The 14,469-nt window shown below is 35.7% G+C and overlaps 1 protein-coding gene across 3 annotated transcripts in view; it reads left to right on the top strand.

The window, feature by feature from the left end:
• The window catches only part of EFCAB7 (EF-hand calcium binding domain 7), a 30,467-nt gene extending 16,803 nt beyond the window's left edge, over positions 1–13,664 (top strand). For all 3 annotated transcript variants that reach the window (XM_026074579.1, XM_026074580.1, XM_026074578.1), the window contains exons 8-14: positions 2,027–2,136; positions 3,159–3,316; positions 3,514–3,647; positions 5,752–5,900; positions 8,007–8,216; positions 10,083–10,190; positions 11,268–13,664. In XM_026074579.1, coding sequence (XP_025930364.1) covers positions 2,027–2,136; positions 3,159–3,316; positions 3,514–3,647; positions 5,752–5,900; positions 8,007–8,216; positions 10,083–10,190; positions 11,268–11,342 — 944 coding nt within the window. In that variant the 3' untranslated portion in view covers positions 11,343–13,664. The remainder of the gene's footprint in view (positions 1–2,026; positions 2,137–3,158; positions 3,317–3,513; positions 3,648–5,751; positions 5,901–8,006; positions 8,217–10,082; positions 10,191–11,267) is intronic.
• The last annotated feature ends 805 nt before the right edge of the window (positions 13,665–14,469 follow it).

The raw sequence follows: 14,469 nt of genomic DNA, 5'->3' as shown, positions 1-14,469 counted from the left end.
AGATATTACAGTATTTTCCTCTGTTGACAGAGTCCTATTAAAGAGATAACTTACTTGTCAAAGTACTTTCTCTGCTTACTCTTCTTGTTCTCACTGCCTGAGCAGTGAAAATCAGTTAAGCCCATTATCTTTCTTTTCACAGGCAGCCAGCCTCTTAGGTTCTTGGTGCTGCAGTGTCTGCTCCAGACACAAAGTGTTATTTATATACTTCATTTTTACTGAGTATTTTAAGATTATGGAGATACTACTTTTGACCGTAGATTTGCTAAGAGTTTCTTATCCAAAATTTAAATGTTAGCACTATTTGCAGTATCTCTCYTTAAGGTGTTGATGTATTTTATGGGAACCAACAATACAAAACTTTGTGAGTACTGCCTGAGAGACCTTGTACTCTGCACACCAAATGCTTTTGTATATACTTAACATCAGTTATGTTTTTTTAATGGCAGTAKGGTATCTTGGCGCTTCAATTATGAATCTTGTCTGAGGGTTTTATAGCTTAGTTTGCCCATTTTAATTCTTGTCTTAAAATTTTTGTCTCTGTGCATCTAATTCCTAGCATTAGATGCACCTGAGATTAGTCAACCTTTGCACTCCTTTTTCACAAACACAATGGGCTTTGCTCTCCCCAGTAATTTATCAAGGTGCTTTATGCAGTTGCTGTCTCAGAAATATTTTTTCTCCACAAATAGATTATTTTCTCTTTAATCCTGTGAAACAGGAGCTATTACTCCCAAAGATGTTTTAGAATCATCTGGATTGGCTGTTGTTGTGCCACAGATGATTCTGACTGAGATTGAGAATAAAATCTTTGCTGCAAATAATTGACAGAAGGTAGTCATTTTCCACCTGATTAAATGGGAAGCTGGTCAACAGGACTTCTAATGAGATGGAAAAATGGTCTGAGACTACTGAATTTGAATACCAGAGTATCCCAGTGCTTTTCCAGTAGCCTTTCTTTCCTTTCCTCTCTTTTCCCTTTTCCTTCTTCTCTCTTCTTCTTCTCCCCTCTTAAGCTGTGCCTYAGGATACTTCTGCTGCAGCATGGTCCAGACATTCCTTGTGACTAAAAGCATCCTTGTCTTTTGTAAACATTGTTCTTCTGTACAACATTACTGTGCTGTAAATAGAAATATCTTTACACATTTTTTTGCGAAGAGGAAGGCATAATACTGGTATGTAAAGCAAGAATTTATCTGTTAGCAGAGCAATTACCCTTTTGTGAAAGCTCAAAATTTTCTCTGAAGTTTTAACAAAGGCATATGCAATTTGTGTGGGGTGTAGCCACTGTTTAGTATCCTTGATTCACACTGAATTTATACCTGAAGAAAAACTAAATACTACATTTCATTTATAGTTTTGCTGTAGACTGATTAACTCGAAGACCATTAAATAGCTCATTGATTGTTTGCCTTCAGGGACTGAGCACCTACAAAACATCAGAGATTCAAATGGCATCTATGCAAAGTATTTAAGACCAGGYCGCCATTTCAATCCAACCTAAGACAAATAGAAAACAACTGGTGATGTCCYCTAGAAGGATCTTGCTATTTAATTCTTGATTGAAACTTATCTTTCAGAGATTTACATCTTGAGTATGTCTTGCTTTTGAACATAATCTAGTTTTCCACTCAAGATGAGTTTAACACTATTTTATACAATATTTTATAGTATAATTTTGCTAATATCTTCAACTGCAAATATCTAGGAATCTTAGTATAAAGAAAAGTAGTAAATAATAATGTTGTACTAATAGTAGAAAACAATGAAAATAGCYTCCCTAACTATCAAAGGGCTTAATATTTGAACTGTTAGTAGTAATCATTATCTGTAAGACAGTCACAAGACGTGGAACAATTTCTTTGATAGGTCTAACTAGGAAACAAATCCTAATAACATATAATGGATTCTTCTTACATTAACAGGGACAAATGCTATGAGTATAATAGAAAGATATGCTTTGGTGTTCAAAGAAAAAACAATTTATGCAATTATTAAATATTTGGGTTTTTTAATCTATTTTTAGGAAAATCTTGTCATTGGCTGTCAGTGGATACAGCTTTGTATGTTCTGAAGGAAAATGAAAGCCAAGAAAATCTACAGCTCGTGAGCTTTACTGAACAACAAAATAAAGAGGCTAGATATTTTCATTTTATTTCTATGTTAAGTTTATACTTAAGTGTATGTGTTAGTGCTGTATGGGTGAGTTTCCATGYGTTTGGAAGAAATTCAAACTGTACCTGTTCAGACTAGAGAGAAAGAACATTTGTTCTGTGTGAATTCCAGGTCAAAACTAACAGAACTTCTGCAAAGTCAGATGATTTAAAGACTGTCTTAGTTATGCCCTTGGATGGGGTGAATTGCAAGCCACATATATGGAAGTTTAATGAAGTTCCTGTGAGGGCTACATTCTCAAGTGATGCATTGGCAAATATTGCTGAGTTGCTGATTATCCATATAGATACTCTAATGCCTCTAGAATTTTGGTGGAAACTCATCTGTATTCCAGTATTCTGAAAATTCCAAGGCCACATTTGCTAAAACTTYCTTTAGTATTCTTTCTCCCTGCTGTATATATGGTTTTAAACTTAATTGTGCACTGAATATTCTTATCCTATTACAGAAATAAGGGAGGAAAAATTGCAGCATTAAGTTATTTCTCCCTTCTAAGCTGCAGGAAACTCAGCTTCCTTCTGAAACCCTAAGTCACTTGTGGATTTCTACATAGAAAGTTTCTGTTGCAAATTGAACTAAGTTGCTAAATCAGGGAGGGAATRAAAAACTCAGTGGGTTTTGTTAGGCTGCTTCTGGCTGATTTTGTTTCTGAGTTTAAGATAAAAAAAGTTACAAATCTGAAAAATGGTAGCAGTGTCATTGGACAGTTCCAATAATGAACGTTCTTCCCTCGTCTCTGGTCCTATGTATTTTTTAATTGTTATTGCAACTGGGAGATTCACTAGGAGATTTGCACTAGGAGATTTTGTGTCTTTAAAATGGCATCACACAGCATCTTACTGTAGACCTGTTTTCTTTAAGGAAAGAATCTAACATTACCAGTATTTTCAAGGAATTCATCACTTTCGTATGACTACTGTTAATAAAGGAAGACATAATTTGAGCAGTAACTTAAGAGCTTCTCTGTTTTCCTTTAAGAGTAGATGTTTGGATGGAAAGGGGAGCTTGGATCAGGAGTTTACTGGCTACTCCCATTCACAACAGGCTGTAGATTCAAGAAGGTAAAAACCCAAATTGCTGGAGAAGCAAAACTGGTGTATAGAGGTGAAGAYGGAGAACTGGCTCTTACCAAAGAGTTCCGGTGAGTCATGTTCCCAAATAGACATGGTAACTCTTGCCAAAGTATGTGCTCTGAATAATGTTGCCAGTAGCTGTATGTTACTAAACTAGCTTTTGTACAGAATATTCTGAAATAGATTGAATAGTTATCAACAGTATCATGAGACAGTAGAAGAAATAGATGTATTTGGAAATAGATTTGCCTTTTTCATCTTTTAGAGCAGCTTTACTGGATATATTTGAAACCATTGATTTGGATGGGAATGGCCTTCTGAGTTTGGAAGAGTACAATTTCTTTGAACTGAGGACTAGTGGTGAGAAGTGTGATGAGGAAGCCTGGGCTGTATGTAAAGGTAAGTTTTTTGCTGTGCTTGATACAACTAACTAGCACTATAAAACTAATTGCAAGTAGTTTTTTATAGCACCATACAATGTATGCAGCATAGAAACACTGAGTATGTTGTAGTCTATACCAAGAATGTGTCATTATTGTTCTCTTCTCCATGTTTTGTTTTTGCTTTTTATCCTTTTCCAATCTCTTTTCTTTTGCTTCATTCTGGTTTGTGTGCCACTGACCTTCTGCTGAAAAAGTTCTTACTGCTAATTGCAAAGTTTTAAAAGTTTTGTAGGTGAAAGACACGTTACAACTGTAGCTTTCTAATCCTGGATCATATATTGAATTTATCTATAACAGTTTTTCACTGAATCAGTTTCCACAGATTCAGGTGACATTGCTTTCATGTTTCACAAGGTGTTGAGAGGGGCCAGTTAATCAGTGTGTATATAATACTTTAAAACAAGGGCATCTAGAGCTTATTATGATTGCTTAGAAGATTAGACATCAGAAAATAAGTATTGCAACTATATTTCTTCAGATATAAGCATTTTTTCATTAGAAATCTGCCTTTTGAAGGTTCATATACACTGCGTCAGCTTACCCAAATTGCCCTATATGAAGCTATGAGGTTCTGAGACTTCTGTGAGTGAGACCAGGAAGCTGACAGATAGGCCTCTTTCAGCTGTACTTTTTCTGTCTGCGGGTATGTGTCTCATCAATGTCACTGGACATCCTGCCAGCTTGCAGGAGAAGTATTGGGCCCCAAATGTCAATTTTGAAGAAAAAAGGAATTCTATGGCTTTGCTTTAACCCTGCAAAGGCCTTGAATACACATATCTGTCTCATAAGCAGGCTAGGAGAATACTACCACAAGTGACTGTAAGATGCTCTGATAATACAGTGCATGAAAGCAGTTGTTTCCAAGCATTGGCAGTTTAGCTGAAGTCAGTGGTCAAAATGGAAATTTGGAAGCCCTTGTATGAAAATTAGAAGTTTCTATATGAAACATTTTTTCTGAAGCCCATGTCTGAAGTGTCAATATGGCATATCATCATATATCAGCCCATGCATCTGTTAGCTATAATTCCTTTGTAGGCTATGACACATTGCTTAATTTGGACCAAAATACTTGAAATTTTTCAAGTCCTGTCAAGTATTTCTCCCCAAAACACTCTAAGATATTGGAGTTTTTCCTAAATAATGGAAAAATTATACAAAAAGTACTTTCCTCTAAATCAGTGTCTCTTCTCCTCTTTCATCCCTGTACACGCTCTTCCACGTTTTATAATTTTATATAACTATGTATGCCTCTGTGCACCGGTGTCAATATGAGTAGGAGGGGTGTGTGTGTGTGTGTGTGTGTGTGAAGTGTGTAAGAGAGGAAAGAAGAGAATATGGTAAATGTATTGCCAGGTCATTAATCAGTTGAAGAGTTCAGACAAATATCATAAATCTTGACACCAAAGTTCAAGCCATTTATAATAGCATAGTACCCTTAGATAGATTTATTAAATTGGTAATCCCTTTTTAATAATATATAGTAAAGATTTAGCATTGTTATGAAGATGAGAAAACCATTTTTAAAAATCTCTGACACAAGGACATTTCAATTATGTGTTTGCTGACATTAGAGTGGTCAATCTGCCATATTCTATCAAGAGAGAGGTGTTAGGATTATTGGCATTTTATTGCTTTTTAGGAACTAAATAAATCATTTCTGTACCAAAGACCCAAGCGCTAAGGGTGCTGGCCCCACCAGACTTTCATTTCCTATTCCTAATATTCCCCATTCTGAAAATCTCAACTACAGCAGATACTACTAGTGGAAAGAAAAAAAAAAAAAACCAGCCTCACCCACTTTTTGGCCATACTGGGGGTCAACTGTCTCTAGTCTTTCTCTAAAATCCACGGGAAAGCTCTGCAAAGAGCACGTATCTAGTCAAGGGCACTCTTTACCACGTATCTTTACCACGTAAGGTTTGGAGAGGAGCATGAGGCTGTAAGATGGCCCCATCCTGTAAACCTCATTGACATAAGTAGGAGTTTGGCTTAGGGAGGACAAAGTGAGTTTGCAGRGAGAATAGACGTTTAAGTGCTACTTTATATTTCTTTTTAAACAGAGAATTTTGACATGAAGAAGAATGAACTAACAAGACAGGGATTTATGGATCTGAATCTCATGGAAGCCAATGACCGTGAAGGGGATCCTAGTGACCTTTGGGTCACTTTATTGTCACTGGGCTACAATAAAGCATTAGAAATGACAGAGGTATGAAAGCTGTATAGCAAAAATAATTGCTTCACATATAACTTGCTGCCCAGCTTTAATTGCAGCATTGTTTCTGTCCTTCATAAATTGATTTCAGTAGGCCAATGACCCAATTCAAATACTGCTAATACATATGACTGTCAGGCCTGGCATTTCATTTCTTAGGCTAACACTATCATTTTTCAGAGTGAGTTTGACTTTTGCCTTACAGAGAAAGCCAATACTGTATTTTTGCAGGGTTGTAAAGGAGAGAATCTCAGGTTATACCTGTTGAAAGACTTTATGCGTGTGCGTTGCTGGTGAGAGATGATAAAAGGTAGTGATGGTAAACTGTGACCTGTCGGCAAACCTACAAAATGCAGAACATGATCTGTCCAGGTTTGTTTAAAAAAAATCGTTTTTGTGGCCTAAGCCACAAAGGAAGCCAGTAATCACAGTATGACAGAAAAGTATCCCATAATGCAAACAAATTGTTGCTTTGACCAACTTTAAAATTAACGCAGAAATGTCAGGTGGAGAACAAGGTGGCTAGAATGAATTTAGAAGATGGAGTTTAGATTTAGATTTGTAGTGTGTTGCACTGAATAGGATAAGACAGCTTTTTTAGCATGATTCAGAGTTCATAATTTTCAGACTTGGCTATTTCTGTTACTGTTGTTCCTCACAGTAGTGTCCAAACATGTTCAACATAAAATTTTAATGAGAGAGTTTTGGCAAACTGTTTACTTTGTAGGGCCAGGGATTATTTCTCTGATGTTTCTGTGTGCTTATAGCTTTTTTTACAGAAATAGTATCAATGTTGGTGTTAGTGGTTCTCATGCTGTCAGTTTGCAGACTCATCACAGAATTTCCAGAGGATATTTTTAACAAAGAGAAAAAAATAAATTTYATGGAAAATTAATAAAAACTTAAATAAAAAATTAATACAAATACTCATTAAATATGCAGAAATTTTAATCATTTAACTTTTATTCCCAAGAAAAGCTGATTTGTTGGTGTTATTTTTTATAGTCTGATCATATTATTTTCTTTAACTTTTGTTAAACTAAAGCAACTTGGRACCATGTGGTTATGTAATCACCATATAAAAAATATATGTGCCTAAAACAAATACATACAGACCCCAAAATACTTGGTTAGTGGTGGAGASACTTCAGCTGGCTTCTCAGTGAAAATCTTGAGATCATGGTGAATGATTTCTTAATGAATAGTGCTTTCCTCTTCTTTGCCTATGGGTATGGTTAGCAGAGCAGCTACAGAACTGTCTTTCTGCACTTCAGACGTAAGAGGGAGCTATCCTCTAAGAAAGAAGGTTTTGGGGAGGTTTTTATCACATCTGTTAGAAATTTCTTACAGGTATTTTCTGCCTTATATTAACTTTGGTTTATGGCTATAGTCTTTGCTTTCCAAAGACAATTACAGCTCCTTTATATTCTTTAGTCATTAATCTAAAATTTATATCTACTTAACTTATGAATATAACTTAACCTTTTAATTCCTGGATTTCCAAAGATTCAGACTTGATATTTCAGGAGCATTGAGCCTAATAAATTAAAGGTACAATTGAAAAAGTATAATCCTGGTGTATTCCAACAGCCATTTGAAAGAAACAGAGGCGCTCTAAGAACATGTGGACTCCCAGTTGTCACACATACTAGTCCTAGCCAAGAAAYTGTAAGAGCAGAGTGCTTCCTGATGCAAGACTGTAGATATTTCAAATCTGTATGAAGTGGCACAGTTGGCAAGAGTTTGGCAGGTGAAGGAGACCGGTTTATTTCAGATGTTGAAATACATTCATACATCACCCTAATTCCTGTACATTTTGTCATCCAAGAGAGGGTTTGTCATGTTAGAGTGGAATGCACCAAGCTGCACATGAAGCATACTGTGACTGTCCTGAAGATCACTGATTTGTCTTGATCTCTGATTTGTTTTAAAAAATAGCCACAGCTCTCAGGTTTTGAATATTCAATATTCAGTGACATACACTTGGATAATTCTATTTCAGAGCATCTATGAAAATATWTAGGAGCTGTGGATAAAAATCTGAGTGGAAGAAACAAGAAAAAAAGTGGTGATAACAAAACTTTTTTTTCTCTGTTACAGGCATGCCCCTTTGTCATTGACATCTATGCAGAAAAATGCAAACCCAGAATTAAAGCCATATACCTAGAGGCAGGCGGCTGGCAACTCAACAGGGCCATTTGCAAGTCTGTTGTTAATAAAGGAGAAGCCAAAGTAATGGATGGTTGTGAAAACRTAATTGTTTATACCTACAAAACAGACATACGAATCAGTTCTGTTATTGAAAATAAGGTATTGGATCATATTTCTCAAACAGATTTTATGTTAATATCTATAATTGTTATTCCCTCCTTGCTTCACTTTTGAGAGTTACGTATCAAGTTTCTATATCTAGTTTATTTAGGAAAAAAAAAAAAGCCTGATTCACAGTTCATTGAAAATATAACCCATAGACTTCAAAAGAGACTGGATCAGTTTTCTTGGAAGAGTTTATTATAATGAGGCAAGCAACTTTTAATAACACATAGAAGTTGAATATTTGTTTGTCTTTATCAAAACAGTGAAAATTTGGAATGTAATGATTATAAACATATTTGTAATAACTACTAAAAACAGGAAATACAATTACAGAAAGAGCAAAGTCTACAGTATTTTTACTATTTAATATTTTCAGTGTTTATAGGAAAGTAAAAGAACAGTGTGTGCACAGACTGTGTTTTAGAAGCTTATTATGGATGATGTGTTAAGTCTAGTCTTACAGGTGTACTTAATTACTAATCCAAGCTAATGAATGTAAATCCAGGCAAAAGTGGTTGATGAGATGCCGTCAGAGATTTTAAACCTTTTTGCCTAGATCCTAATGAATGTTCTATTCATTCTCAGTTTCATTTATGTCAGGAACACTGAGTAAGTAAATACAGCTCAGTAAGACGCTAAACTTAAGATGCTTTAAATTTTACAGGCTCACTGCAAGAAGTGTATTTTTAAATGGACAAACATGCAAAAGGGGGTGGATTGGTGGACTAATATTAGGACTGAAGGCTGAGGCTCCTTGGAACCACAGGTTTAGCTATGCACTTCGCCCTTTAGTGTAGATACACTGGAGTTATTTATATGTTTGGGTGTATGTCAGAGAAGGAGGCAAGTTCTGTACTGAGACAACTGGATGGTATCTGATTAAAATCACTGACCACTGCCATTTACACTATTTGGGTTTCATAAATAGTTCTGCTCTGTATTGAAGCCAATAGTTGCCCTTTCCTGAAAATCTGATTAGAATTTTTAGGCTGGTGATCTTTTTGTATCGTAAATGTCTAGGGAAAAAAGAGCAATAAAAAGGCAATTTTACGGATCTCTCTTCCTCTAAGCTTCCTACAGTGCAACTAGCTTGCTGCAACCACCACAAGAACCAGCTTCAGTTCTTGTGCAGAAGATTTTAATGGAAATAATTTTTTTTGTTATTTCTGTAATAAATCTAAGGAAACACGCTAGTTCCTGAGAGATTCTGTTCCGTTCCTGTGCATGTATTTAGTCAGTGGGTAGAGAAGGGTGTCTTCTGTCCCTCCCAGGTCAGGGTGTGAGCTGGGAGATTAAAAGACCTTGCATACGGAGCCTCGAATTTCTCAGAAAATAAGTAGAACCAAGTCTATTGTCTGCCTATTTGTGCCCCAAAATAAATAGTTAATGAGGCATTTCCTRTCAGCCAAAGCAAGAACTTAGTATAMTAACCTTGCACCTCTGGGCAAGGTGAATCTCTCTGTGACCTTGTTCCTGTTGCCATAAATAYCTTCCTGTACAGATAATTCTTTTGTTTGCCTTTATCTCACTGCCAYATAGAAATGAGGACTTCACCAAACTGATGCCAAAGCAGATAGGACATCACAGTAATAATGATAAGGTTAATGCTAGATTGTGTTTACATTTTTGCAACCATACAATATTTCAACAGTTTTCTCACTTAATTATATTCCCAAGTTCCACCTTCAGAAGTGCTTAATTTATTTCAGCAAGTCTTAGATGACTTTTGACAATGGATCTGGGCTCTGATGATAGCAAGTAGCAAAGTCAGAGGAAGCAGAAGGAATGTGAAGCTGTTATATGAAGAATAACCACTTAACCATTAAGACTAATGGGCTCCCCATRTTTTTTCACTTTCAGTCTGAAAACAAAGTGATTATTCATGTCAATAATGAGCAGAGTAAGAACTGTCTAAGTAATAGGGGACTCACCGTTTTTGCTGTTGAAGTGGCACCAAAATCCATGATGGTAAGATTTTTATTGTTTAACTAATTTGAAATCTAAGCAAGAAGAAAAATATTATGTGGCATCTTTACAGTTTCCTTTTACAAGTTTTTTACCGTAATAATGAGAACGTGGAAAGTGGAGAAGTCTATCTTCATCACCTGTACAGATAAGACATATGCCTTGATATTTCAAAACTGAACACGTACTTGACGTATCAGTGTTYCCCCATGCAGATAGCTATAAAAGTGCATAGCTGTTCAGTTTTTCATACATGTGTCTGTTTAATTTGTCCATTCAATGTATGTACCATTTATTAATATTTTTAAATTTTCTTTTTTTGTTAAGTTTTAATCTGATGTATAGATGGCTGTGAGGAACAGASCAAGTGTGTGCTAGTCATGAACAAAAATATGTATGTTGAACTCCTTACACACAGTGTGGTTTATAGTTAGCGATTTTCTTTAAAACTTGACCTGTGGAGCACGTTTAGCCGCAAGGCAGTTTGATATGCTGATCCCCATTGCAGAGTTGGACAGGTTTTAGTGAGAATTCTAAATRAGGGTTCTAAGGTAAAGAATGATATTGAAATTGCATTACAAATACAGATGATACTTTTCTTCATTCATTTATGAAGACAATCCAGTTTTTATTATTCTAAAAGTATGATCTCTGCCTTTAAAAGAAGAGACGTCCAAACTATTTTACGTTTCACAGGTTTCCAAACTACTGCCCTGATGTTGATGCACTCAGACCCATTGTAAACAGACACAGTCCCATGAGACAGGCAGGATTGGGACCTATTCTATTGGGACCTATTTAGATAACTAAAGTTAGACCCCATAAAGTGTTTTATTAATTTTAATTTCTGCTTCATTCAGTATGAATTGTAGATTCAGTGTCTCTTATGGATTTTTTGCTATAATGCAATTGAATTCAATACTAAGTATTGAATACTAGTTGTGATTATAGATGCTGAATGTTCRTCTTTATATCTTAGTGATAAAAGTACTGAAACAGTTAATTTTGCCTAAATAGCACTTAACATACACACAGTTCCTCAATAAACTATTTCACTAACATTTTCTCTCTTGTATTCAGGTTTCTCAACATGTGATGCCGCTGAAYGAGCAGGAAGAATGGCTTTATAACTGTGTGCATTCCCTCTTACGTTAAACATTCTAGTTAGAGAGCTGTTTTTTGGTAGCGTTCAAACTAAACCAGGATTTCTTTTTCTCAAGTTCTAGATAATTTCTAGTCTTGTCCTCATYCAAAAGCTGGCACAAACTGATGTTTCACTCCCAGAGTTTATTTGTTAAAGCCAGGGAATCACATATCTACTTATTTATTTCTGATAGCACACTTCTGCTAACGGCTTTTAGGAAACTGCAAGGCCTGATGTTCAGCTATCTTAACAGTTTAAGGGAGTTAGAAATATAAAAGCTTTCACTTATCAACAGCTAAAATCGGCTAAAGGGAGAAACTTCTTTCCTGTAGAAGAAACCATAAACTTGCAGAAGATGTGGGAGGAATAATTCCCTGTCTGCATGACAAACATACACATSTGCGTATTTTATATGAGATGAATCACATTTTGAACATCTTCCAAATAATCCTCTTCCTCCATTCTCCTGCAAAGCTTTAGCTGGCCATGTGCATTATGTGGTCAGGAATTTACACATGAAGGTCTGCAAGTTATTGTTTCTGTGACTCGCCTGGCAGTCCCCCTTCCTACTCAACAACCTGGAAGCTGACTGGAGAGGAAGCTGCATGTATTTCATCTCCTTGAATGTCCCATCTCTGTTTTAGACCTATCGTTGCCCAAAGCAGAGCATACACACAGAGCTATTTTTTTCATTTATATAAGGCTCTTGGCAAAACTATTTTTTTCTTTTTTTTCACAACTTGAAGACATGTCCCCTAAATTCTGTTACTACCACAGGGTTACTTTTTTTTTTTTTAATTATCATTCTTTAATTTCAACCTCCAGCTGCTTTCCTTCTCAGTATGCCCCAAATCTTGTAACCAACATTTCTTTTTACTTATCGGATATCCAGTTAGCTTCCTTCAATGCTTTCTCTTTTCAGCAGTGTGATCACCTGTCAGTGTTGTGTTTTTGTTGCTTCCTACTTCCTACCTTCAGGGGAAATTGTTCTGATTTTCCTAACACAACTTTCATGTTCTCTGCCTAGTCCTCTTCCCATTCAGCTTTCATTATCTGTTTCACACTACTGTCTTCATGTTTCTTTTTCTTTTTTTCCCCTGCAAACAGCCTAATTGGAAATTTTTTTCTTTTCTTTTTGTACCATGTGGCATTCAGTCAAATACTTCTTTGAAGCCCACCRTTTTGACACCTGAACCTTAACCATTTGATTTGTGTTTTTTCTAATCAAGATGATAGAAATTTGAGGGACTGGTCCTTGCTTTCCTGCGTGTTTTGAAATGCCAACAGTAACATTGTCATCACAGAAAAAAATCATGATCATTGGAATTTTTKGATACTATATGACTTTATAATTAAAATTTTAAGACTTTATATATTTGGGGGGAGAGGGGCGGGTGTTCTGGGCTTGCTGAGTGTCCATGAAGGAAATTCTRTGCTATAAATACTGCTGAATATGTCATTAGAAATGAAGACTGCAGTACTTGGGTAAAAGCTAAATTACTGCTGCCAAGAGACTACAGTGGCAGTTACTTCAGTCTCTTAGTATTTGTGTCTAGAGTAATGCTCATGGAAATAYTGAAAACAACTCATCCCTGTGTGCTGGGTAGGAATATTATTTCCTGTTCACAAATCAAAATTGGCATTTAAACAAGCTCTGAAGAAATAAATTTATTAGATTTATTATTATAAAATTTATTAGTCTTTTCATCACTATAATCAGAAATCTAACTTGTCATATACAAAAACTGAAGTTTGACTTCTAAATCTGTAGTTAAATACATAAAAATAAGGGGACAGATATTTGAAAATGTTGAGCATTAACAATAAGGAAAATTTTAAGGGATTAAATCCACATCCACATAGACTAAAGATATAGATTGAATTTGGACTCCATCTGTRTGATTGCAGAAAAATGCTCCCCTACTTACCATCAAAAGTCAGCCTCTGATGTATAAACATGTATAGGAATAGTATGCAAAMCCCTTTGATCGAGTAGACTATTCAACAGATATTCACTGACAAAATACATTTGGAATGAAAACTTACTGAGAAACAATAAAAATTAGTAATGTTCAGTAATACAACTGACRGTAATAAGGTAATTGCATTTCTGCAAGGGCTAGCTTCCCTAGATAAGCCTTTATTTTCTGTATTATGTGTTGTAGTTCCATCTTATGCTGGAATTGCTTCACTGAGAAGAAATTTGTTTWCTTAAATTGATCTGATGGGTTACTAATGCAACACTCCTGTAGCTTTGACCTGGGGAATATAGAGAGGTGGGTTCTTGATTTTACTTTGCCACCTGATAAACATTTTTTTCCTTTTTTATTGTATTTTTTTTTAATTTGATTATAGTACTCATTTTGCACTTGTTCTGAATAATTAACCACTGTTTTTATATGCCTTTGTGTAAGATAAAGTCTGGGCTTTCACATRTGATAAGAAAATAACRTTCTTTGAGGAAGATGAAAGCTTTKTTTTGGGCTCTTGACTGTTAACAGAAATCARCTATTTCCAGAGTAGCTGAAATAAGGAGGTTAAAGTCCATCCAGTATAAACTGCAGCAGAAACAAAAAAGAACTTTGAGGCACCAAACATATTTGACCTGTTACACTTTTCTAGTTCTTCTAAATGTCTGTTACCATAAAAAATGATGACCCTGGTAGGTGGATGCTTAAAAAGTGTCTGAGTTTAAAATAGGCAGTGAGGGTAGCAAGTAGCCCTGAAAAGCTATATTTATCTGAGAGCAACTCCCGTACTCTGCTGTTACTGTGTTGTAATTGAATACTGGGCAAGTAAATGTCAGTGACAAAGTGAGAGCGCGGTAGAGGCCTGCTGTGATTTACTCCCCGAACCCCTGCTCGGGCAGGTCGAACCGCTGAGCTGTTTCTTTTCCCTTAGCCAGGACAGCAGATAATAGTTTTTTGTTTTCAGAGTCATCTAAAAAAAGTTGAAATTGTATTAASAGAGTCCACAAATATTTGGTAATTTCTAGCTGAAAAGTTAATGCAGATGCAAACAAGAGTGTAAGAACTCTGAAACGCTGCCTCAGGGCAGCATTTCTGATGTGAGGATACATCACAATTTCCTAGTTTAATCCCTAAGAAAGAACTGGGAAATAATGAGACATGTACAGGA

Source organism: Apteryx rowi, unplaced genomic scaffold, assembly GCF_003343035.1.
Source record: "Apteryx rowi isolate R43461 unplaced genomic scaffold, aptRow1 scaffold_39, whole genome shotgun sequence".
NCBI lineage: Eukaryota > Metazoa > Chordata > Aves > Apterygiformes > Apterygidae > Apteryx > Apteryx rowi.
This window is presented reverse-complemented; position numbering and strand designations above follow the sequence as displayed.